Source organism: Calypte anna, chromosome 2 (genome assembly GCF_003957555.1).
Source record: "Calypte anna isolate BGI_N300 chromosome 2, bCalAnn1_v1.p, whole genome shotgun sequence".
NCBI lineage: Eukaryota > Metazoa > Chordata > Aves > Apodiformes > Trochilidae > Calypte > Calypte anna.
In genome coordinates, this window is record NC_044245.1 from 36,351,763 (window position 1) to 36,377,419 (window position 25,657).

Consider the following 25,657-nt stretch of genomic DNA (forward strand, 5'->3'; position numbering starts at 1 on the left):
TGACTTATGCCAGTATTTGGGCAGGGCTGCATCTGGAAAGAACAGGAAACTCTCAGCTGAGATGACTGAACCGAGGCAGACTGCCAATGTCATTGGTGAAAATGGTCTTATTTTACACCAATTTAGAGTAGAACTTCCAAAATTAACATTTTCTGTTTCTTTTAGAACAGCAGCTACCGCTGTCCAAAAGACCTGCTCTAATACCTATCTAATCATCCACTAAAGGCAATTTCCTTGCATGATTTTTGTGCCAGTTACCCATGCCACAGTATAACCTCCAAACCAGAATTCATGCAATGCACAACTTACGTAAAGCCACACACACACAAAAAAAAAAAAAAAAGGAACTACCAATGCTTAAGAGGAAAGTCCAGCTCTGGAAGCTGGTAACCGGCCAAGGCTGCATCAGTAACTCACATTTGCTCCCACAGCTGAAATAAATGAAAATACTCCTGCAGTTCCTGAATATGACTTTGCAGAAAGGCACTGAAACCAAAGGGCCGACAACTGCCAAATTTCTAGGGTGTGTCAGCACCAGCACAAATGCAGTCTTTAAAGGGAAAAAATGTACTGTGTGCTGATGACTTTAAACTAACTTTATATTAAATATATATACCCTGAAACATGCCCAGCTTCCCCATTAACTGATCTCCTAATAACAATGTATTTTTAATATGGTGAAGAGATAAGAAAAAGAAGTTGTATGGAAGGCACGAGTGACAGGCTGAGTTAGTTCAAGACATACTGTGTTCTTCAAATAGCCTTTGTCACTACAACCCTGTTGCTGCTCAATTAAAAGCAAGCTAAACAGCAGTTATTATTAATAAATGAATATTAAAATGCTTGTTATGATTGCATATGGTATTTGAAGATGTAAAAACTACTCTTGCTTTTATTCATCTAACACAAAGCGAAGCACTCTGAAGATACATCTTTCTCCTCTAGTACACCTGTGCCTGCAAATGGAAAAGCCAGGCCCAGGAGAAGTACGAGGGCTCTGGATGAGCATCACTAGCAACTGTGAAGCTGGTCAGGAAAACTGAAACTTTCTGTCTGAAGGGAAAAACTCACTAACAAAGGACACGGTGTATTCCCAGGGCCTGGTGTAAATCATAGCATGAAATCCCACAGGTGTTAAGAGCAATTACTGCCCACTCCATCTCATGTTCCCATATAATGCAGAGGTTCTCTGTTCCAATCTTGTCCTTTTAATGAAAACACAAAGTAGCATGCATATTTAAAAGGACTCATAAACACACAATGCTGGATTTCATGTACATGTGCCTCCCTGTATGTACCATGAAAAAACATGTTACATGACACAAATGACATCATAATATTGAAAAATTTTTTATAAGAAAGTAATAAGCTTCAAGACCCTACAATATTTGCATTTTTAGTTGCTTTTACCTGCGAATGTACTTCTCACACAGAGAGATCTAGACCTCTTTGATTACATTTAAAAAATGTAATCACAGCAATTATCTCTAAAACCAGAGAAAGATTAATGCCATACAGGGCCATCTGCATCAGGATTGTCTCCCTGACTGAAGGGTGCTGTAAGGGCAAAACCCCAACACTTTTAACAGTGAAGAACTACTGACTAGAAGATACTTTGTGAGCAAAAATTAACTTGACCCCAGAACAAATGTGAAAGGATATAACCAAGACCATAACAGTCCACATCAACTACACTTAAGATTTGGGGAAAGTACTTGATAGCGTATGGATACTCTTAGATCCAGAGAATGTGGGATTATTAATTCATTCCCCTCTGTTTTCTACAAGTTTTTATATCACTGATATAAAACCAGGTTTCTCAAAGTCCATGTGAGGTATAGTTTTACATGGTAATATTTCTCAGTGATCTGGGTTATGATGTTAACACCAGAACACAAAAATTCTACAAAGAAAAGCAATGGAAACACAGCATACAGTCAACATGGAAATGAGAATATTCTCTTATTATGCCTCTTAGTTTTTCATAGCAGGAAGGATAAATCAGGAAGGATGGAATGGTAAATAAGTTTGAAGTGGGCAACTGATCAATCTCAACTGGAATAATTTCAGCAACACACTCCAGTAGTTACCTTTGTCCTTCTACCTACATCATCCTTCTCTGTCCTTTAGCACCAGCTATAGGCTTTGGACATGAAATATACCCCTTTCAAACTCCAAATCCAAAACACTCAGACCCATTAAATGTTTCCCCTTTTCTTCTATTAAGAACAAAGAACACATTACATTTTTCTACATGAAGTATGCTATTAAATAATAGCTTGTGCACTAATTAAAGCAAATGTAATTGTGAGAACACACTGACATTGTTAAAGTAAATTACCCAATTCGTTAATAGTTTCATTTCAAGTGACCTTAATTGTATTAATTGTCATATTCAGCAAATTAAATTGAAGAGTATTAAATGCATTGTTCCAGTCTGTCCTTAGAGGATCAACCTCCTCATTTCCTCAATGAAATGGGAATACTACCTACTATACTCTCCAAAACTTCTGCCATAATTTGGTGAATGCTGTAACTTTGAGTAAAAATTTATAGCAGTTCAGAAATAGTTAACCTAGTTTGTAGGTTATAATGTAATGTAACTTGTAATAATAAGTGTAATATATGTAATATAGTTGTAATATAAACCTGAAGCCTTCAAAAATGAAAAAAATCGTTTGCCAGATCCAATACACAGTTAGAAGAACAAAGTTTCTGAAATTTCTCTTCATATATTCAGGGTTTATAAAGTGTCTGACAAAGACAAAGTAAAACAAATCCACTCTCTGATAATAAATTCACAGATAGAGATCCAATTTCAGAGGGAATAATTAAAAAAATATCATTAGAATAAAATAAGCAATATAATGAAGATTCTCAGACCAGAAACTGTAGCAAAATACTATCAACTTGCTATAGTCAAAAGTAAAGATAACAATGCATGTATACATAAATGTATGTAGATACCAGCTCCAAAATATCTAATCCAAAATTAACATTTCTTAAAACTCCTGAAATCTTCCATTTAAAGCATAAGATTGCAAAAGTGAGAATCTCTGCTATGAATTTCTTACCAACTATTAAAAATGCTATTTTAAAAAAGCATATGAGTGCATATATGCAATGCACATTTTTCTATCTTAAAAAAAAAATAAAAATCAGACACAAGGAAAAGAACATAGGCCAAACCAAGCATGAGAAAATGACTGAAATACTAAATTATCTGTTGGGTTTTTTTAATATTTCACAGGAACAGGATAAAGATCTTGACTGTCAATTAGTTAACAGCCTATCCTGAATTTTTTAAACTTGCAACGAAGCACATTCTCATGATTCATCATAACTCAAGATTTGAAGTTCCTCAGTTACATGCAATCTGGAGTGCTATGAATGCCCAATTCTTTCTCCAAGACACCTACCTCATCTGTACTGCTCTATTTTTATTTGTTCAGCTAGGTATTTGTCTTCTGCCTAGCATTTACAACATTAATCCTTGCAGCTGTTCCTGGTGAACCATGTCTTATTAATTCTCAAACGACTTCTCCAAAATCTCAAGAATGCTTTGAATTGTATTGTGCTAATAACCCTGTCCCAGAGAAACCTCATTTTCTTGCTATAAGTTAAGTGAGGTTTTAATAAAAGCACTAAGAACTACTAGACTCAATCAACATATCTCTGGATTCCCATCCAACATATCTTTCTAATCCTGGCAGCAAATGAACAAAAAGTAGTGTATGCATGCGGTTTTCCAGAAAACAATACTTAACAGCAATCCATGTATTTCTGGGATTTCTTTCATTTTAGGAAAATGCCTATGTGAGCATTTCAATACTACAGATGAATATGGCATCTCCTGGTTCTCCATCATTTTTGTTATCAGTTGCACTTACTAGATATAAAGTACCTCATGTAGATTAGCAAATCTGACTAGCTCTATAATAAAATATTTATTTTCAGCATTCATCAGTGACACTTTTTGGTTTTATTATGCCATCTCAGGGAAGGCTATCACTTTGTATCCAAGGTAATACTTTAAGAATTCAGCACAGCTTCAAAAAACAATTCACATGTCCTGATATTCTACAACATTGCATGAAAAATGTCTGACTGTTGGACCACCTCTCCACCATATTCCTGTGATACGTGATACAGAAGCCCTTAAAATGCACATTTTCATTAAGGAAATTCTGTCTCGTGCCTGAAACTTGAGGCCAAGTTAAGAAACCTTGTCTTGAAATATTCTTCTGAAAACAATGATGAAAAGACTGCATGGAGAGTAACTGCATGGACTGTATTTTGATGCCAAAGACCAACCACCATCTAAGCGCATGCTTTATTTAAAATGAAATATTAAAACTTCAAAGACTTATTCGGGATATATAAAGTTTCAAATTAAAATGCAGTATGTGTTTCTCAGTTAAAAAAACTAAGATGAAATGGATGCTTTATATAAAATATTTACATAGATTGAACATAAAAAATGTACCATAGTTGGTAACCTTCATGACACGGGGAACCGTGTATTTACATATCTTTATCTTCGCATGTGCGTATGTGTGTGTTGTGTATATATTTTTAACAGTTGACAGCTGTTTTAGAGCATACAGAGATGCCAAGCTGAATGAGGGTCTTGATTACTTCAAGATTAGCTATCTAAAGTTTCTATTCATTTTAAGTGTTGTTAGTGCGAAGAGTCATTAGTCACTTCCTTGTCTCATAGAACATCAGCATACATTTACATTGTTAATGAACATTTGGGGTAAATGAATTAATGGCACTTTTAAACATCAATTCAATACTAATAACTTTGTATGTCATAGAAATGTTAAGGTTGGGATAAAAATGAGAAACCTTTTCAGTCAAGGTAACTAATCGCTTCTGGGCACAATAAAGGGTGAAATTAATTTACAGTGTTTTTTTAGCAGGGTGAAAATCTTGGCTTTTTCCTGAACCACGGTTGAGAGAATTACCAGTATTCTTAAAAGGAAAAAAAAAAAATCAGAAGAAAATGCTTATCTCCTTCTTGATTGGGGAAGACTAGAAGTAAGCTTTATTTCCTCTGGAAAATGGTTATTATTTTAGGTTATTGCGAAAAACATTCGAGTTTCTAAAAATATGTAGGAAAATGCATTTAGTTTATGAAACTAAAATGGCTCCATATTGTTAAGATGTCAAATATAATAGAGGAGGAACACTGACCTAGAAAAGCTATTCTGTTTAATCGTCAGGTTTTAAAATACTTCCCCCTAGATGTTAATTTTCATTTTCTAACACTGAAAAAGCTTCATAAGCCAGTAAAGAAAAAAAAAAAAGAAAAAAAATTGGCTCAAAGGGACAATGAAGTTTTACCAATATATTTTAAATTAAAATGCCAGGTTCTTATAAACTGAAGTAATAAACCTGACTAAGCAAAACTTGACATAGCTTTTTTAATAAGCACCAGTAAACAGAAGATTTATAGACACATACACCCACACATGGTAGTTGATCTGGGTGGGGGACTCAGGAAATGTGACAAAGTTGTTTCAACTCTGTAATTTAAAATAAATTTTTTATTTTGCCCTCCTGGTACATGTGTTCAATGACTGGAAAATTACAGGTAGTTAAGGTGCCACTGTGTATAACTGAGTACTTGAGGAATGTTTTCATGACAAGGACGAAATTTCTCGTTAAGCTTATCACTTTCTTCGAACCAACTATACTGTCACTACCAGCAAATAAGTAGAAAAGACAAGCAACACAGACACGCATTGCATTATGCAAGCAGTTTGTTCTCACTGTTCATTAGAGTCTTCCAAATACTCCATTTCATCAATTTACTTTGGGTTATGAAATAATTTCTACTTTTAGAGACTGTTCATTCCATCTTAACTTGCAGGTTTTTTGTTTAATCTCAAGCAGAATAACACACTGAACTTTACTGTAGAATTAAAAAAAAACCAAAACCAACCCAAACCCAAAAACCAACCAGAATAAAATCCCCAAACCAAAGCAATGTAGAAGTGACCATGCTTGAGAACGTACCACAAAGCCATAGTGCATTTCAATATTCTTATGCTGAAGTCAATGTTTGGTTTATGATTAAAAAAAGGATGACAGTGCATTAAACATTTGATTGATGTTTCTGTCTGTAACTAAAAGCTGTCTTTTTGTGGTTTTCATTGGTGTCAGAGTGCTCTACACACACACTCTAAAATGTTCTTTAAGTTGCCCTGTTCAACTTCATTGAGAGAATTTAACCAATCATCACAGATTCAGTTACCACAACACACTTATATAAGGTTTCTAGGAATAAAGTCAAAGTACAGAAATACAAAACTCACCTCCCCCTGGCTTGTTCAAATAACTCTGCAAGGGATCAATGCCTATTTCTTGTTCTTCTGTTTGCAAAGGGTGATTGGTTTCAGACACAGAATGATACATATTGGCAACTGAAGGGTATTAATCTGGAGGAAAAGAAAAACAGAGAAACCAAGACTTTAGTGCTTCTTTAGCTATTTTAAAATCAGAGAGTTCCTTATTTTCTAGGCATAACATTACCATTAGACATCCAATAGCAGAACAGTAGTATTTCCATTCAAATGTTCACAGAATCACAGTGGTTGGAAGGGACCTTGAGAGATCTGAGTCCAACCCCCCTGCCCGAACAGGATCCCCTGTAGCAGGTCACACAGGAACACGTACAGGTGGGTTTGGAATGTCTCCAGAGAAGGAGATTCCACAACCTCCCTAAGCAGCCTGTTCAGTGCTCTGTCACCCTCAACAATGAAAAAGCATTTCCTTATGTTTACATAGAAACTCCTATGCTCCAAGTTGCACCTGTTACCCCTTGTCCTATCATTGGTCATCACTGCGAAGAGCCTGGTTCCATCTTCCTGACACTCAACCTTTACATATTTATAAACACTAAGAGGTTGCCTCTCAGTCTCCTTCAAGCTAAAGAAATCCATCTTCTTCAACCTTTCCTCATAAGGGGAAGCTGCATTATCTGGAGTCAAAAAAATGGTTATAATACCTCCAACTATCACACTGCATGTAAAATTCCAAGTGTGGCCCCAGAGAGATGGCACACTGGGGCAGGAGCACATTTCCTTGCTTTTTCTAGCTTCCTCACCTCATATTTTAATCTGATTCCAGGGAGAACTGATGCTAGTCCTTCAGGACATTGAAGGTTACAGAGCAAAGCTGAGGTGAGACTCATCTTTATTGCTCTTCTGGACTCAGTACCTCTCATCCTAGAAAAACTTCCTTTTAACCTTTACTTTTTCAGAAATCATAGGTGAAGTATAAGATGACAGGAGAGAGGGATACAAAAACATGCAAAAAAGAGAGAATGAGACAATGCTAACAGGTATGATGGGTGATTTTGGTTTTATCAAGATTTATATTAGCTTTCTAGAAAGATGATGTTAAAGAAGCATTTGAGGAAACATAGCGGGCTAGGTAGTAAACATTTACAAAATTCTTTCAAAAACAAAGGACAACATCGAGAAAGACAAAACCATATAATTAATATTATTTTTAAACCTTAATGAAAAATGTAGGAATTAACTTAAAGAAAAACATTTATAAACTTGCCAGCCACCCAAATAGTGTTTCAATGTCTAACTGCAGTCTTATGGCTACATGATAGCGAGATGTTTGTAAGTACCTTAAATAAATTAAAAACTTCGAAGAATTTACTTATTAAAAAAAACCCAACCAACCAACAACAACAAAAAAATCAGCAAACAATAAAAAAAAAAACCCAACAACTTTGCTGAAAGAGATGTATACCATTTTCTTCTGCTGGAATACTATCTGCTACTCCTGTTCTCTTTGCTGTATCATTGTAAATGCACTTCTACGGATCTGTTGATTTTGTCTTCAGAAAAATTACAAGCTTAACTCAAACTGTGCTGGAAGAGTTTAACTTCTTATTTTTATAAGTGTCCAATGACACTGCTATACGATCTGACCAAGGCACAGTTCCAGTGCCTTTCAAACTGAGAACCAGGCATAAAATTGCTTTATCAACCTTTGTAGTTTTAGAAGCTACCGCTTAGTAAAGACAGAATATGCTTCAGACTTACGTTGTCTTTCATCAATAACATGTATGGAAGGAAGGTTGCTCTAGGAAGCTCTAGGAAGGTTGCTCTATATTCTTCTGTTCTGTATCCACCTTCTCTCTTTTTTTTTTTTATACTCCCCCAATGCCATGCCTTTACAACATATAAGAGCTGTAATTTACTTTACAGACGGTTAGAGCAGTTTTAAACAGCTGAACAGATTTACTTTTGATACTTGCACAGTGATTTAATCAGTTGCTACTGTTTGTTTACGGATAAATTTGATTAGTGCTAACAAAAATATCACTACCTATTAGTCTTGTCACTCCTTAGTCCAAGCAATTTTCTTTACAGTTTTATACTTAAGTTCTTTTCAGCTCTTCTAAAAAGAGCGAAGAGAACTATTAAAAAATTACGATTACACTTGGGATCTTACTCTGAGAGAGATTAATTCTTTATAGGTTTGTGGTTGATTTGTAATGGTCTATAACATACTGTTCATGTTAAATAAGATGTGATTTAAAAACATTCTGAATGTGAAACAATAAAAATGTTACAAAAATCTGAAATTCAATTATCAGATTAGAATACAAGACTAGGTACTGGCGATCTAGTTAAACTCTAATACCTCAGTGAAAGTTAAAGGTAACTACTTTATCTAGTCCTAGTTTTTTTTTTGCTCCAAAGATGAAGGACTAAAAAACCTGAAGACCTGGCACCCTTCCCAGCACTGGGAGTTTGTCTATTCTTTAACATACTTGTACAAATAATTAAGGCTGCATATGAAACAGTTATCTAGTTAGTGGAACGAAAAGAGACACTAACCAACACATAAGCACAAGGAAGGCAGGCAGATAAATTCCTTATCTGGCTCCTTTGGTTAGGTAGGCAAGGAAAGGAGCCCCCGTGTGCCATTAGAAGAGCTGCAGGGCTCAGCTGCTCTGAGCAGCCCCCAGCCAGGACAGCATCACAGGTCAGCACAGGCTTAGTGAATCCAGGCTGCTTCCCAGCACCACTGAAGGAGCTTGGCAGTATGTCTGTGACCTGTCAGCCCAGGTTCTCAATGGAAGACACCAAAAATCCCTTGGGTTGTGGATTCCAACACAGAGCTCCACTGGATGTTAAAAAGGACTCTGTAAAGATACTTTCTTACAGCTTATCAGTGCTTCTCCCCATGACCTCCTCCACATTCCGTAGGTGATAAAACACCAAGCTGTTTCCATTAGGAAAAACTTAAATTATATTTACTAACATCTATCTTACCAACAACCTTTTTCTACACAGCAGGGATCAACACTTGTCATTTAAGATAGTCTGATTTGACATACCCATTCTAATTCAAAGAACTTTTCATATTCTCAATGAGTACTTAGCTTCAAATTCTGCTGCTTCCTTTTTACATGAGGAGATTTGTGCACCTGAGCGTTTAAAAGCTTTTTGCCCTCTATTTTAGCTGCTCTAACACTTGATACTATTTCTACCACCTCTTGCCAGAAATTAGTCTCTTGCACAGCCATGCCTTCATAAGCATTGCCATTCTTCCTGTATAAAAAAATGTGAGTTTATAATGCTTAAAAAAGTAGTATTTAAAAAATTCAAAATGAAAACCACTTCACCAGACTGTCAGTGGCAACAGACTAAACTAACCCATACCTAACCCACACCCTAACCCTAATCTTCCATTAATACACATAAGCTATATCTATCTATCTATCTAGAAATACAAAGATAAAAGTCTAAGTGACATACACTTGTATTATTAGCTGAACTACCAATGTTGCACAAAATGTCTGGACCAGACTGGAGCAAACCAGAGCAAAAACTTAGGACCAGGGAAGAAAACTTTACAAATTCCAGCACTTGCTCCACTCTTGCTCCCTGCCATCCTCTTACTCCTAATGATCAAGTGAAAAAGCAAAGCATTTCATGCTTGAAGAAAGGGCTAAGAGAACCCACCATCTTTGATGAACAAGCTGAACAATGTTGTTTAGTCATGGAGATGCTAAAAAGAAAAATCAGTTTCTATCAGTACCAGCAAAGCTAGTGGAATATGACATTTCTGAAAACCACTGAAGGGTATCAAAGTATTTAAATAATACTTTGCATTTGTTCTATTAGACTGTATCAGCCACCTTCTCCAAATTATCTTTGGGTCTTTATTTCAAGCCATATAGCACAGTTTACAATTCTAATTACTTAAATTGACGACAAGGAGAGGAAATACTTGTTTAGCTAAGTGATAAATTAGCTGCCCTGGGAAGTAAAATTGATTAAAATGACCTGACTAAAAGCAAACGTCTGATATGGTAATGATCTTATGCATGTTTTGTTAAGTTTGACAGCACCGTGTTATGAGGGTTCACGACTCTGCCCCTCATTTCAGTTTATGAAGCAATCATGCTTGTTAGCACAGAACAGTCAGGGTTTTCCAGAATCTGAAAATGTCTTAAAGTCAATAAGAATTGAGTATTAGGAGAATAAACATACATTGTATTTATGTAAAGCAAGAAGTATGGATTACTTGCAAATAATCTTGAAGCAGTTCTAGACCCTGTCGATTTTTTAAAATTTTTTTTTTAAATTTTGTTGGTTTGGTATTTGTTGTTTTTTGTTTGTTTGCTTGTTTCCCCACTGGCCATATCTCCTGGTCATTAAATTATTCCTCCTAAACTAGCAAAGGAATCAATCAATCAATCAATCAATCATGCTTTCTCTGAATAGAGGGCTGAGCAGGAGTCAGTGCCGAGCATGAACTTTGAAAAATTAGAACCATTTGATATGTTTCAAGCTGTTTCAGCCTTTTTCCTAAGGCACTCACTAGTAGGGATTTTTAAAATTTTTATTCCAATCTGTAATTGTGTTGTTCTTTGCTATGAGATCAATTTTTACTCTGGCCACATGGACCATCTTCTGTTCTCCATCACTTGAGCACTACTCAGCCACTTCCACAGCCCCCATTCACAGAAGAAGCAGTGCCTTAGGAGGAAGAGAAGTCAGAAAAGAAGTGCACAGTTTGACAAACTTGGGATAGCATAAAGCAAGACTGTTTCTTTTCTAAAATGTATGAGATTATGTATCATTAAAGTAGAATGATGCAAACATAAAAATGGTCTGATATAGTAAAGCAGATTAACATTAACATCAGCTGGGGTCCAGAACAGAACAAACAGGATCATGCCACTGATGGACAGGTTAACAGCCAGTGAGTCTGATGATCATGAAATGCAATTAATTTTGTCCCATTTAATAACATTTCCTGCATTTTAACTTCTGTCTGTCTGATCTTTAATACAAAAACAAGAGTTACATTGGACTTTAAATAAGTTAATTAAGTATTAAAATCAATCATGTGAAAGTCTTAATATTTAATATTGTTAGATTGTATATCAAAGTGGTTTTATTATTTATTTACTCCAAACCTTTCCAGAATACTTCATGTGGCAACAGGGGGTCTGTATCTCACAAGATAAATGCATTTACAATGCCAAATAAATTATATATAAAAGCATTTGTCTTAATACATGTCATTCAATATTAAATATCACCCATTGGTACCACCCTGAAACCCTAATCCATTTTTACCAACTGCACATTTGTATTATTCAAATGTTGTCTATTAAATAGTTGTCTCAAGAGCCACAGTAAAGGAATACATACCTAAGAACAATTATCATAGGAGCTTTAAAGCACTGTCTACAGATTTAACCCTACAATTTTCATGTCTTACCAGTACTTAAACATGCAAGGTATAAATTCAGTAATGAATTAAAATCTCAGGGATAAGAAACAATATAAATAGCCTGTGACTATGACAATGTATTCTCCTGATAATTCACATGATAGTTAATACCTATTTTATTGTAGAAGTTAAAAAAAAACAACACAAAACTTTATCATAAGAAAAAAACCTTTATATTCTCTTAATATGGAAGATAGGAAATCTTTCACATATTTGTTATAAGCAGATAAAAAGGCCATGCAGTTAGTTGCTGGCTTAGTTTTCTTGATGTTACAAGATTCCCTAAGATAGGCTAATTTGACTGAGAAAGACAAACGTGACTAAAGCACAGAGGACTGCAACCCTTATGCAGTGCTGACCACTATGTAGAATATCCATAGCTCCCCGTCAAAACTTTTTCCCAAAACCTAATACTGTTAATATTGCCATTTGTACCATTCATGGTGCAACAACATCTCTCTTCTGCACTGGAAAAGTTAACAACTAAAGTATAAACAACATCACTCATCTTAAGTTCCTGGTATTACAGTTATGTGTTCAGTAGGTTTTGATTAAAAAAAAAAAAACCAAAGCCCCAACCAACCAAATAACCAAACCAATGACTAGGTGAGACAACAACCAAAATCAGTCTCAAGTTTGTGGTTTGAGTTTCCTATAAAAACCATACCCTGCACCCTCAACGCAAAACTAAACACATTTTTAATGCAGGGTTATGTGACAGCTCAAAAATGAGGTTTTTAAGAGAATACAGTTTTGGTCTAACTTTGATTCCGAACAAGAAAACCCTAAAAAGATCCAAAGTCACCATCTAAATGTAGCCCATGCCCTGAAAAGTCCTCCTGTCCTCAAGAGCTAGATGGTTAACAAGAGATGGGAAAATGTTATATTGCTGTATTGTCACTGTACTCTCTTTTCAACAGAAAGAGAAAGGTTCTTGGTAGAAGTGAAAGGAGGTGGCATGGCAGGGCTTGATTTCTCTGGTCAGAGATCCACATGTTCTCACACATGATGTTATAGCTTAACTGACATAAAAAGTAAGATTTCATGGAAGAAATCCTACTACTGTCATTACTGAATGTCAGCCAAAAGAGCGAGCCTTGTAAACAGAGGTTATCTGTACTTACTCTGAAATTGAAAACATAAAGAGATGAACAATTAAGAGCCTAGACACTATAATCTTGATTTAAGACTGAAAGAAACTGAATGCTTTACTTTAATGAAAGGAAAAATGCAATAAGATTTCAAATCTTTACCTCATTTAACTATGAACCCTTTTCTTACACTAATCTGAAAGTGCTGAAAACTCTACTAGAATCCGAACAATTGGAAAACCAATAAATGAAATAAATTTATAGTAAAGCAAAAAATAATTATCTACCTGGTTACAAAACAATTCAACACAGTTTAAATTAAAGCTTTGTCCTTCCAAAGATAGTTAAGAGACTAAAGTAGTTTACAGCTGTTTATGGTATGGAAATGACTGCTTTTAAGTATTTAAGAGTTTTACTTTCAGGAACACAGAGGCACCATGCTATGCTACAAACTTTATGTTTTAGTAATACATGTGTAACTCAAAGGGCCAAAGAATGTCAAGACTGAAAGAAATCATCAAAACAGTGAACTGGAAAAAATGGCAGCTTAGCCTGCAGCCTTTCCCAAAATGATAGTAACTAGCTTAGACACTAAAAGTGTATTCAATGAAATAAGTTTCTAGGATATCACAGCTTTAAAGCAGTGAGCAATTAATCTAGGATTCAGCCTTTATTCTCTCACTATTTTTAGAAAACAGTATCCTACAGAGGTTGACAGAATTTTTATAGAAACACCAGCATGTTCATGCACACACAGAGGCATTTACATCAAATATTTCTCTTCCAGTTTTCTCTTCCAGAGGCGCAGATGCTAAAGCAGCATGGTCTCATGCTGAGGCATGAGGAAAGTTGGTGTAAGCCCCGTTTGCTAAAGAAAAAGGACAATTTTATAGGTACTTTCAAAGGAGCAGAGGGAGATAGAGTTTGTTTCATATCTTTCAATGAAGGCTCTACATAATGTTAAGAACCATAACTGATGTTCACTTATGGGATCCAATCCTTTTGAGTGAATTCAAATGAGCACAGTTGCAGAGGAAGACTGGGTGCAAGAGGAAAGCAAAGACAAGGTGCTATCTGGAATCTAATTCAGCTGCAGTGTAGGGAATGCAAATTGCAAGGCTTTCCCATTACTTCTACCAACAGGAGCAGAGGCTTACTTTAGTATGTCTAAAAGTCATAGTAAGAGGAAAAAAACCCTTCAGATTAGGGCCACTCCTGACAAAAAATATGGTGGAAGTTCTCATGAATGCTCCCTCTCACCCCCAAATGCTCACTCTCAATACATACTCTATATAAGGCACAGTATTCATGTCAGGTACTGCTTGCTCAAATTGCTGCTTTCTCTTCAGCCTTGCCACATCAGAAGTAACAAAAGCAGGGTGCTTAGGGACCACTCTAGGGGCTCAGTATTGTTGTAAAATATTTATTCCCATCTAGAATGTAGGCATTTCAAACAGCTGTACCTAGATTAAAATGAAATAAAATATCTCAAGCAAACGAACCCCCTAAGACTTGGAAAAACAAGGTATAAAAGAACCCTGCTAACCTCAGCAAGTAGTTGACTGCATGAAAGCCCTCTGATATCAACATTGTTTTGAGTAACATTTTATTCTTTTGTTTTGGTTTGCTTTTTTAAGTAGGAACACATTCCTATATTCTATGCTACTAAAAAGATGACAAAGTAGGTTCTTCCTTTGTCAGACAGTGAACACTGTTGCTCAACACATCCTCATGCATCACATTTGCTTCTGGTGTTCAGAAACTCAGTAGTAACTCCTGCCAGGATTAGTAATATTAGATATGGTGGAAAATTATAGTGCAATACTCTTATGTCTGCAATAATTTGATGTCCTAATGTAGTGTTATCTGTTACAGTTCATTTTCATATCCCTTCCCACTCTTGTATTTTCCATTCAAAGTTCTGAACAACTGGATGTTCTAAGCTTCCCTGTACATGGACATCAAAGTGGTCTTGTTGAAGTCTTCAGACAGAGAAGCTGGGCAGGCAAGGCCAGTGTAGCATAATGATTTCAATAAAACACTGTTAGTTAGTGGTATTTATCCCTCCTGAAATATTTTTCTGGGCAGTCTCTGCTCCTTTCCAAAGCAACACAGGCACAGAAATCACCAGAACAAACAGCATGGTACATCAAACACACACTGCCTCAAAACATAAAATAGATGCAGGTCTTAAATACCAAGTAGGAAAGCATTATTTTGCAAGGTTATAGAGGAATAAAAATCTGGCTATAAAGCAAAGTATTTAATTCTTCAGAACTTTAGAAATGTACCCTAAAGTTTACAGTGACAATGAGAATCCGTAGCATAAATTCTTTCAGAAATAAGGATAAAATAAATTCTTTAAAGAGGGAAATATTAGTAAACGTGAGCTGCAATTTATGAAGTAAAAGGGCTTTTTGGTGTGGCAGCACATTTGCCTTACCGGAAACATCTGCCACCAACAAGTTCTATTTTCTTTAAGTCCTTTTTTTTTTTTTCTCTTTAGAACTGGGCTAGCACACACTATGCAGCAAGCAAAAGCATGGTCTTGCATGACATTCTTAGGCAACACATAAGTTGTAGGTCAAGATCTTAGACAAAACCAGAAGTATCAGGCTAAGTGATTTATTGCCCAGAGCATTGTATATGCCCTTCTGCTCTGGGGAATGAGAGCAGAACAACAAGGCAAAATTCTAAAGCTTTTTCATTTTTATTAGGTGGCTAATACCTATACAATATCTATACAATAGACTGGTGGCTCCAGAGTAACTTAGGCTTAGTTGGGTGCTCTTTCTAATTCACCAGCCACTATGACATGACCAAGTCTTCCAGTGTTTTCTGAATAAATGTTTTATTGTACACAACCAACTAAAAGGAAATGGAATTCCTACAAAACATTGAATAGGTCTGAAGAATTGTACTGGAACAACAGCTGTCATTATACTTCATAGAAAGCTTGCAACACCTTTGAGGCTAAGCTTTTAAGCCTATTTTATTAAAAAAATATAACAGATGTAAACAAGATATGGTTATAAACCTTGATTAAATTTTTCCCCTTGTTTTCGTAAAGCCTTTACAGACAGTTTTCTTGCTGGTATTAGATGAACCAGTATGAATTTTTAAGAATATTTAACATACAAATCATGATAGCATTAACATTCCAACTCCCCCTGAACAAAAGAGCTGTTACCACATACTTCTTTCCAACTCTTTTCTTTTCTTTTGTCCTTCTGACCAATTTTATTATTTTCTCTCTCTCTGAACAAGTGAAATGTCAACTTAAGAAAAGTTAGCTTGCAGATGTTTTTTCCTGCTGCACTCCATATAATCTCACTCTTAAAAGTATTCACACACAGAAAGCGTAGAAAAATTATTTTTTTATGTTGTTGCATTTCTGGTAACAGTTCAGGTAGAAAAGTGACTTAGTTCAGGCAGAGAAGTGACACAATGATGGCCAGGCAATGACCACTTAGAACATTAAGAATGAAATGAGATTTTTGAACTGGATCCAGAAGTAAATGGAAAGAAACAAAGCATATAGAATACAGGTGTGATCTGTTCTCAGTTTTCTTTCTAACTTAATAGTAAGGCCATGCATCTTGGGGCACCTAAAATCAGTAGTTCTGAGATTCTGGCCTGTCATGTATTATTAATCTTCTTTTTTTTCCTCCTAAAAGGAAGCCATAAGATGGCAGTACCAGGTGGTCTCAGCTTTCTGATGGAAAAGGAAGAAAGAGTTGACTGAAGGGACAGATCATTCTTCAAAAGAGAGGTGACAGACAGAGATTGCCTAGCTGAGATGACTATTTTCTGTCAAACACATATTGCAATTCCACCTGTTGCCAGGAAGGCTTGAAGCTTAAGGATTTTGCAGGCAGGCAGCAGATCTTCTGCCTACTCATCCAAAATCTTCTGCTTGGAAGTTCTTCGCTGTGGAAGGAAAAGGGAAATCCTGTTCTGTTTTAGAAGGCACATTTATAATCAAACCACTGAATATAACAAACCCAGATAACTTTGTCATATTTGGTTTAGAGGTTTTCGTCATCTTATCAGAAAGGAAAGCCAAAACATAAAAGACAGAAATGAAATCACTTAGGAAGACAGAAAACCACTCCTTCACTATGCTAATCCATGTCATCTTGCTTGTTCCCAAAGAACCCCAGATAAAACTCCCCTCATCCATTCAAATAAACAAACATGGTATTTTTACAAAAAAGATCTATTTCTAAAAAAAATCATCTAGTATTTCTATACTAAGCGTGTTAGAAAAAGTATTTTCTTTCCTCCTTTGCATTAAGGTTTGCCTCTGTATTTAGTGCAGATCTTTAAAGGCCCTGATGGCAGACAGCAGATGAAGAAAAAGGTCTCACCTTCCACAGACATACACACAGTTTGGCTTTTGAAAGGTAAAACTGAGGACTAAAGAATATTTTAACTGAAACTCCATTCTTTTTTGAAAGCCAGATTCTCTTCAAACCATTGTATGAATACTTCTTAAACTTTAAGAAAGCAATTATTTAACCTAAAACCAGTTTTTTCAAATTATAGGCACACAGAGTCTCTCACAAGCTTATTTTTTTTTTAATTGGACAGCAGCTTTCTTCCCTTCATAGACATTAAACAATATTAGGCCTCTGAACACAACCTGTTTTGAAAGCCCTATAATTTGTTCTTGAATTTTTAACAGAGAAAATAAGGAAATAAAAAAGCAATAGACATACTCTATATGTGTATGTGTGTGTGTGTGTGTGACAATTCAGTTAAATGACTGTATAATGTGTGTGAAAAATAGTTCCTGAACTTGTCATGAGAAACTATAATAAAGACTGCATTCTGGATTCTCTAAAATACCCACTGATTTTTTCAAGCTGAATAACCAGCCTCAGAGCTCTAATGTACATGTACAGGAGACAGTGCTCCAGATTAATGAGAAGTTCTGATCTTAAGACCTTCTTTATTTTGCTTGTTCACCTGAATCAACTATGTAGTTATTTCAAGTACCTATGTTTCAGTATTATGCATATTTCTGGTAAAGGTTTGGGAATTCAGGTTTAATATAGTGCATGTTACTGTGACTTGTAGGTATTCGATTAGTAAGGGAGAGACCTGTACTTGTGCACCTTACCTTCATCTATGAAAAATAATAAATACATGCAGATGCTGTGTTATGACTTACTGAAATATGCAAATAAAAATACTGAAAGAACCTTCACTTATTTTATGACAAAGTTTGTAGCTATGATATTCCAAACAACCATCACCTGTGTTTTCTTAAGCATACACACGTACCATGAAACATGGAAGCAAAAATCTTGACTTTCTTTATGAGTAAACAGGATCTGAATTGGAAGTCTAAATGTCAACCTTGAACATAATAAAATTATACAGAATAAGGGGGAAAGAGGGCTGATAGTGCACAGAAATATGACAGGGTATTAGGCTGCATTTAATTACCAGTTCAAACAACAACCTGATCTAACCTTTGACAAGTAAAATAAATGCTCTGAATAATTTAACCAAAGCAAACATTTGCTGCTAAATGCTGGCTAATTATAGTAAGAGTTGTACTGAGAGGGGGAAAAAACCCAAAAGAGATGGTAATTTATACACTTCTCCTGCAGTTGTTACAGCTATTTCTTGAAACCCTTGAATATTTTCCATGCAGGAAAGCTATTAAGTCTCTACTTCAGGAAAAAATCTGTGTATCCTTCAAGGATGAAGCACCTGATAACTCAATAACCAGCCTTGATTTACAAGCACAGAACTTGTCCAAATACAGCAAGTAAGGCAACATTGAAGAATATCCATCTTTTCTATTGATGACTTCCTGACACAAAAGGTTTATGTTTAATGCTCTGTATCACACTGGAAGATAAGAAAGGGTAGAATAACAATTAAGTCTTTTCCAAAGTGTCACTGAAAAATCACCCTAAACCCTCACTACAGAATAAGAGAGTACAGTTCGGTCATGTCCAATGCACTGCTGAAAACAATAATGAATAAGAGTAAAGAGCAAGTCCTTTCTTCACAAAAAATATTAGATCAACATCTAAAGGACATATATAAACCAAAGAAATTCTTAAAAAATGAGCCCTCCAATTCATGGAATGATGATATAATTCCACTATGATTTCTTTTTAGATGTACTATCTGTAGCTAGACAGACTACGTATTCAGATACATATATACAGATACATATATACACACACACTATGCATCTAAAGATATACTGAAACCACTAGAAAAAGGGTTTTTTTTTCCTGCAGCATATATGGCTTCCAGTTGTAGACTATTTTTAAATAAGTTAATGGCTTTTGCTTTTTGGGCCAAGAGTTTCCCTTTTTTGTGCGATGAGAAGCCAGCAGCAGCATCAGCTGCATCTGCATGCACAGTAACTGTGGCTCAGAAGAATCAGAAGACCATGAAAATTTCAGACAAGCAACATATGATAAATGAAAGAATAAAAAAATAAATCCCTGATCTTGAATATATATTAATATTTGAAGGCTTTATATAATCTGCAAAGTAAAAAGTGAAAAACATTAAAAATAATAAAACTGACTGTAAGTATGCTTCTCTCTTCTCCCAAAAGTAATTTGTGTGCAGATTAAGTTCTGGTCACAAGTTTCCAAGACAAACATATTATTTTTAAGTTACCTTTTATATGTTCATAAATATTTAAACTCTCTCTGAAATTTTAAATATATTTATAGAGACCTGAATGCTAACATTCTTAGCCTCTGATATAGAAAAAACATGAGTTACACCATTTCTTGCACATTGTAAGAGAAAAAGTTTTGAAACAGAAGCAAATAATATATTGAGAAAAAAAATTATCACAATTTGTTTACTTGATTATGAGTAAGATTCAAGAAACTGAAGTGGATTTTCTGGATTACAGTGTAAACTGAATATTGGAAAATTGAGTTTGAAGATTATTACTGATCTTGCTCCGAAGCTCAGGAAAAAGTCTTTAAGCAAAAAAAAGTAGCAAAGAATTTGACAAGATTCATGCCTGACACATAGGATAAGTTCAAGTACAAAATTAATTGTTTACTACAACTACTGCTTCATGACAACTGGACAGTGAAAATGCCCTCTGTTTTCTTCTGCTGAGGCACCCATAAAAACAGCTCTACTTGGACAGGACTGAGGGAATTCTTAGGCAGTCACTGCTAAGTGCAATGTAAAGCTCTTCCCTGCTATTATGGTGCACATAAAATTTTAGTATTTAAGCATAAAACTGGAACAGACCTTCTCTAAATTTGTTAGGCATTCTGTATTCTGCAGTTGAAATGTTGTCAGGTTCAGTAAGGTAAATTTTGCTAATAGGAAATACCTGCACCTTTCTTTGAATTTAGAGGTAGCAAGAAATAAAAATAGCCTCTGAGTTCAAAAATTTTATTGTCTCCAAACTACACTGACTTATGATTAACAATGAAATAAGCAGAACTAGCCAGGTCACAGGTTGCTAGATCTGATGTGAAGACTCCTTGATGGGGAGCTCACAATTACCGCTAACCGTTCTTCAGTGCCAGTTAAACTTTCCTGTTACTCCTAATTTTCCAAAATGTTGTGTATTTCAAGTATAACATTTAATACCTAAATAATGTATCTTATACATTATTTGATATTTAAATAATTAAATCTGTCAGAAACATTGATAGAAATACTAGTGTATTGTAAAATGTTAATATACTAAAAAAACTCAGTCCTCTCTTGGCTGTAGCTGCAAGGAATATACACTGCTCCTGACTATAATCTTAGGTATCAGTCTGCTATAGCAGGTGGTGTACTTGGAAGGGTGATTGTAACCAAATAATTTAGTTATATATGTACATATATTTGGGCAGAAACCAACTAATGTTTTTACCCAGTGTAGCCCACCTGGAGGACAATGTATCTGAGTCCAAACGTTATCTGACCAGGCCATTAAAGGAGAAGAGTAATATCATAATGCAGAAACTAGCCAAGCTTTTCCCCTGACCCCATGCACCAAATTTTAAATCTGAAAACCACAGGAATTAAAGATCAAGTTAGTCCTCTTGAATCTACAGAAATCACAGCAGAACCATGACTGAGGGGCTCTTTTTGAACTAATCCAACATTTTACCCTGGGCAGTCAGTCAGTTACTATAAGTAACAAATAATTTAGTCTATACTGGAAGTTTCCTGCATATTTTAGTTTGCACATACTTGTAAGGTCTTCCTGAAGAGAATTCACTTTTGTGTAGAATGGCTTTGTGTTGTGGATTAGCCTCCACAAGGGATCTAAATTGACAATAATGAATTCATTTTATTTAGTAGGCTAGACTTAAATGAGAAGTGAAAGGCCAGTGCCAGCAGAGTTCAGTGATCAGCCACTGTTGTTCTCTATATAATTTACTGGTTTGGTTTAATAATTACAGCATTGCCTTGATAATCTGTAGCTGCAGTATACTGGAAGAAGAGGAAGAGAAAAATGCTTCTTGTGTTAATAGGAGAATTCAATTTTTTTATTTAAATGCAGACCCACAGAAACTGCAAATGGAGTATTTATAACGAACATCTAAGAACACTGACACTGGTTTAAACTAAAATTAATTTATATCACTCAAATCCGGAAAAACATAATTTCAAGCCTTGATCTTATTAGGATACTTAATGTAATCTTATTAGAATGTGAGCTTCTATATATCAAAGTGTTTTATACACTGCAAATATATTTTAAAGAGCTCCAATGAACATTATTAAACAATTCACTACTGATCCCCAAACCTAGTTTCACAGGGGCAGATTATTGGGTCTATAATGCAACAGGAGAGGCAATGCCTTCACACAGGCGGCAGTCTTGCTGTCGTACAGAACTGGCTGTCAGAACCAAGTGTTAAGTAAGTTTCCAGGACTTTCTGATCCCTTAACTGCTTGAGATTTACTGCAGAACAGGATGCTTTCCAAAAGGACAGAGCACCTACCGCTTTAGCAGAAGCAAACGGGGATCATAGATGCTTAGAATTTCAGAAAATCAGGACTGATGCCATATACAAGGAAAGTGCTGCCAGAAATGTCACTCACAGAATCCATGCCTGCCACTCCACAGAGCTTCATATATGCTTAATGATGGCTAGCAAGTACAGGGAGCAGACCTAGCTAAGGAAAAACAACAGAAAACCAGGCAGCAGGCAGGCGATGAGCACTCTGTCTGCACTCGTATTCCCACTGGCAAAGTAAAAGTGAAATGGTTAAGAAACTGGTAAATCTGATGCCAAAAATTTAAATGTTTCTAAGGACTATACCAGACCGTAAGAGATAGAGTTTTTAATCACATTTGAAACAGTTTCAATACTTCAACATTAATGTATGCACATATATATTAATGAAGCAGACATGTTAATCCCCCCGATGTCGATGTCTGTGAAGCATCTTAGCTCTTACTTCCTTCACCATCAGTCGTGTGTAAGTAACATACTGTGGCAACATATGAATAGTTCATAGCTCTAGCAATGAATGAATGAATGAACAGTGACCTAAACGCAAGCAGCAATTAAGGTTTCTGTTTCTTTACCCATCAGCTATTGCATATACTCACAGCAAACAAGTGTGTTTTCCTGACATGCACACTTGTCTGTTAATAAGTTAAAGAACTATTTCAGTCAAGAGCCTTTATGTTTTTCCCCTACACGCTTCGTTTCTTGCTACATGCATTGGAGTTTTACTCTGATAGAGATGCTGATGACAAGCCAAAGAAATGGAGGTGATGCTGCCAGGGATTAAGAGCACTTTAAATGCTTCACAGAAGCACAAAGGATCTACCTTTTTCCCCCCTGCACTTAAAAACCTTAAGCACAAGCTTTCTGAAAAGCACAATTGAGAGCTTCCAGTGAGCACATCTATTTCATTTTAGTACGCAGTTAAGCACCCCTTGCAAGACTTTAATGTACTACAACAAAGTATCAGGAAAGAGAAAAATTGCGACATTTTATACAGCAACAAGCATGAAATAATTACAATATGCTGCTCTGTCTTGTTTCCTGTTTTTTTTCCAAGGGGATTGTACTGTTCTTTATGTTGGTTGGTAGTTTGGATTTTTTGTGATTTGCTTGTTTGTTTTTTATGCTTTATGGGTCAAGAAGAGCAGAGAAAAAAACCCCAAAACAAAAAGACATGCCTGTTTTTTTTTCCAGGTCCAGTTGAAAATTTCACAAGCAACCAAGTGCACATTATCAATAAAGTAAGTATGTGTTCAAAGATAAAATACATTCTAATTCCCTCCTGTGAATCTAAAATTAGTTGTAGGACCTTGCTACAGAAATCACCTGTAAGAGGAACTGCTGGCCTTTGAGGGACCAGCAGGTATAATTTTAAGTAAACGCAGTTCACAAAAAGACTTTTCCAATTGTAAATCGACTGACACAATCTTATCTGTCAATGAAAGCTCCACAGAGATCAATTTTTCCAACGGTTTCTCACAGTTTAAAAAAGGAAACCATTTCCCTTTTTATCTATAATATACAGAATTCTCAGCCCCTGTTAGTCTGGCAAAAAAATATCTCTGAAAAATAAGCTGAACAAAATTAAGACAACCCAGACCAAAGGAAAAAAAATCCTTGGAGCTGCTAGTACATGAAATGAGCGCTATAGGAAAACACTTGTCTTTGCAGAAAGTAGAAAAAAAAAACAAAACAAAAGGAAAGCTATTTGCTTGAGATAAGTAGGTTTTTTAGAATTTTCTTTTATCTCTTATACTAACCTTTTAATACAAAGTAGTGTAATTTTATTTTATTCTTCTTAAATCAAATAATCATAGTGGATCATTGTGGTCAAGGGAACTAAAAGTCTACGAAAGTGCGAAGTGCATGACTGGCTCCTTCATTCCTGAAGGTAGCATTATGCTGCCTTGTGATTTTTAGAGTCAAAATATGTAGGGAACATATATTCAATAACTAATGCTTAACACTTTAATAAACTCTTTATGTTCCATGAACAGTGAGTGCTACAGAAATGAACAACTCTTATCATTCAATATTGATATCTACTCTGCTCCTTCTAGCATCAATTCTGAAGCTATGGCATGTCTCAGGTATATGTAAATTTAAAAAGCACTTCATTTTATATTATACCAGTTTTCTCTAGCACCTTAGCACTTCACTGTATTCTTAAACTAACAAGCTATGACCTTTCAAAGCTCTGCTTCCTCCCAGCTTCTAAGTAGTCAGAAACGAGCACGTATGTGGCTGCGGGTATATATGTTAATGTAACATGTGAAGTATTCTGTAGGTAAAATACTAGCTTTTCAAAATAAATGATGCTAACCCTTTTAATACAAGATAATTTTAACATAACCAACAAAAAGAAGTTACAAAATCTTGTATCTTAAAATGTAACAGTCTTTCACAAATGAAAAAAAAATTAATAGGAATCACTTGTTACAAACAATGATTTGGTTTCTCTGTGCTCAAATCCTACAACATTCAACTGACACTGAAAAAGTAGAAAGCAAAATGACTCAAACTGCCAAAACCAGTATGTGTGAAAACAGAGTTTGTTCTCACTGTCAGAGGCTGAAGTAACAAAATGGTAAAAGGCAAACTCTGTTTTAAAATGTAGGTAACATTGACAAAAATCTCATCACAAAGGAACGTATGGCTGGGCAAAGAAAAGGTTAGATGATCAGGTTGACAAAAGCAGAAAAATTTGGAAACTACAGATTCAGCTGGTCCCTCTTGCTAATTTGCTCAAAGTATGAGGAGACTGTATGTGTAGTGATAGGAACATATTTGGCAAAGCTGTGGAAACAGTGAGTTAATATCAAGCCACAATGAGTGGACTTCACCATGTGCAATGTGTTCCCAGATTTACAAGACCTGCTCTCCAGCATAATTCCCTGGATGCTTGGAATCAGATTATCTATTTTAATGCAGATTTTTATATGATATTAAGGTAGCTATAGACTCCCTCCTCCTCTACTCTCTCCCTACCCTCCTCAAACATTAATCTCACTTTTATTCTTAAAAATCACTCAGATTAGAAAGAAAAAATACTACAACTGATATTATAGGAAAGCCATCAATTCAATTTTTAACTTTCATAAGTAAGTTTTTTTTAAAATCATCATTAGTATTATTCATGTTAGGACTTTCTTCTATGTATTCACATACTACTTTTCAACCTTGCTGGAGTTAAGAGGTTGAATGGACACTGTCAGACCATTGAAGGAGAATAGGTTCTTTAATGGTAAGTCAATGTTGCTCTAGGCCAATTTTGGATATTATTTGTCAAGCTTTACTGTATTAAGGAAGCAATTTTTCAGGGTTCACATGCACCAAATATAGTTTGCATTATATAGCCATTAAATAAGCAGCATTAACATAAGACTGAATATATCTTGTTCATGCAATTATCTACTCAATTCAACATGCTCACACAACATTTACATACAACCAAAAATGCAAAAACCCTCAGAAAGGAAAATCTCTACTGTATGATGCTCCTGGATAGCTTATGCTCTCACTTCTTTATTAAAACCACATTGAGTAATACTATACAAAAAAGAAACTTGCACATCACATTCCATTAGGGTTAAGAGTCTTGTCTTACCCTCATATCTACAAAATTATGAAAAAGCAATCAAATACCATGGACAGTTTACACACTTATTAATGTGATGTGTTTTATTAGGTGTCAGCAAAAACACCTTATTAGTTCTACAATTAAATGATTCAGAAACCCTCCACACTATCTTTGCCTTTTAATGGTTCCAATCAGTGGCAGATCTAGGTGTAATCAACAGCAGCAGGGGG

At 35.4% G+C, this 25,657-nt stretch overlaps 1 protein-coding gene across 5 annotated transcripts in view; it reads right to left on the reverse strand.

Moving 5' to 3' along the window:
- The window catches only part of TBC1D5 (TBC1 domain family member 5), a 308,217-nt gene that overhangs the window by 185,062 nt on the left and 97,498 nt on the right, over positions 1–25,657 (reverse strand). For 4 of the 5 annotated variants that reach the window (XM_030445412.1, XM_030445410.1, XM_030445409.1 and 1 more), the window contains one exon: positions 6,324–6,446. In XM_030445412.1, coding sequence (XP_030301272.1) covers positions 6,324–6,423 — 100 coding nt within the window. In that variant the 5' untranslated portion in view covers positions 6,424–6,446. Of the gene's footprint in view, positions 1–6,323; positions 6,447–10,004; positions 10,024–25,657 lie in introns of those variants that run through there. The other variant, XM_030445411.1, reaches the window with a different exon arrangement.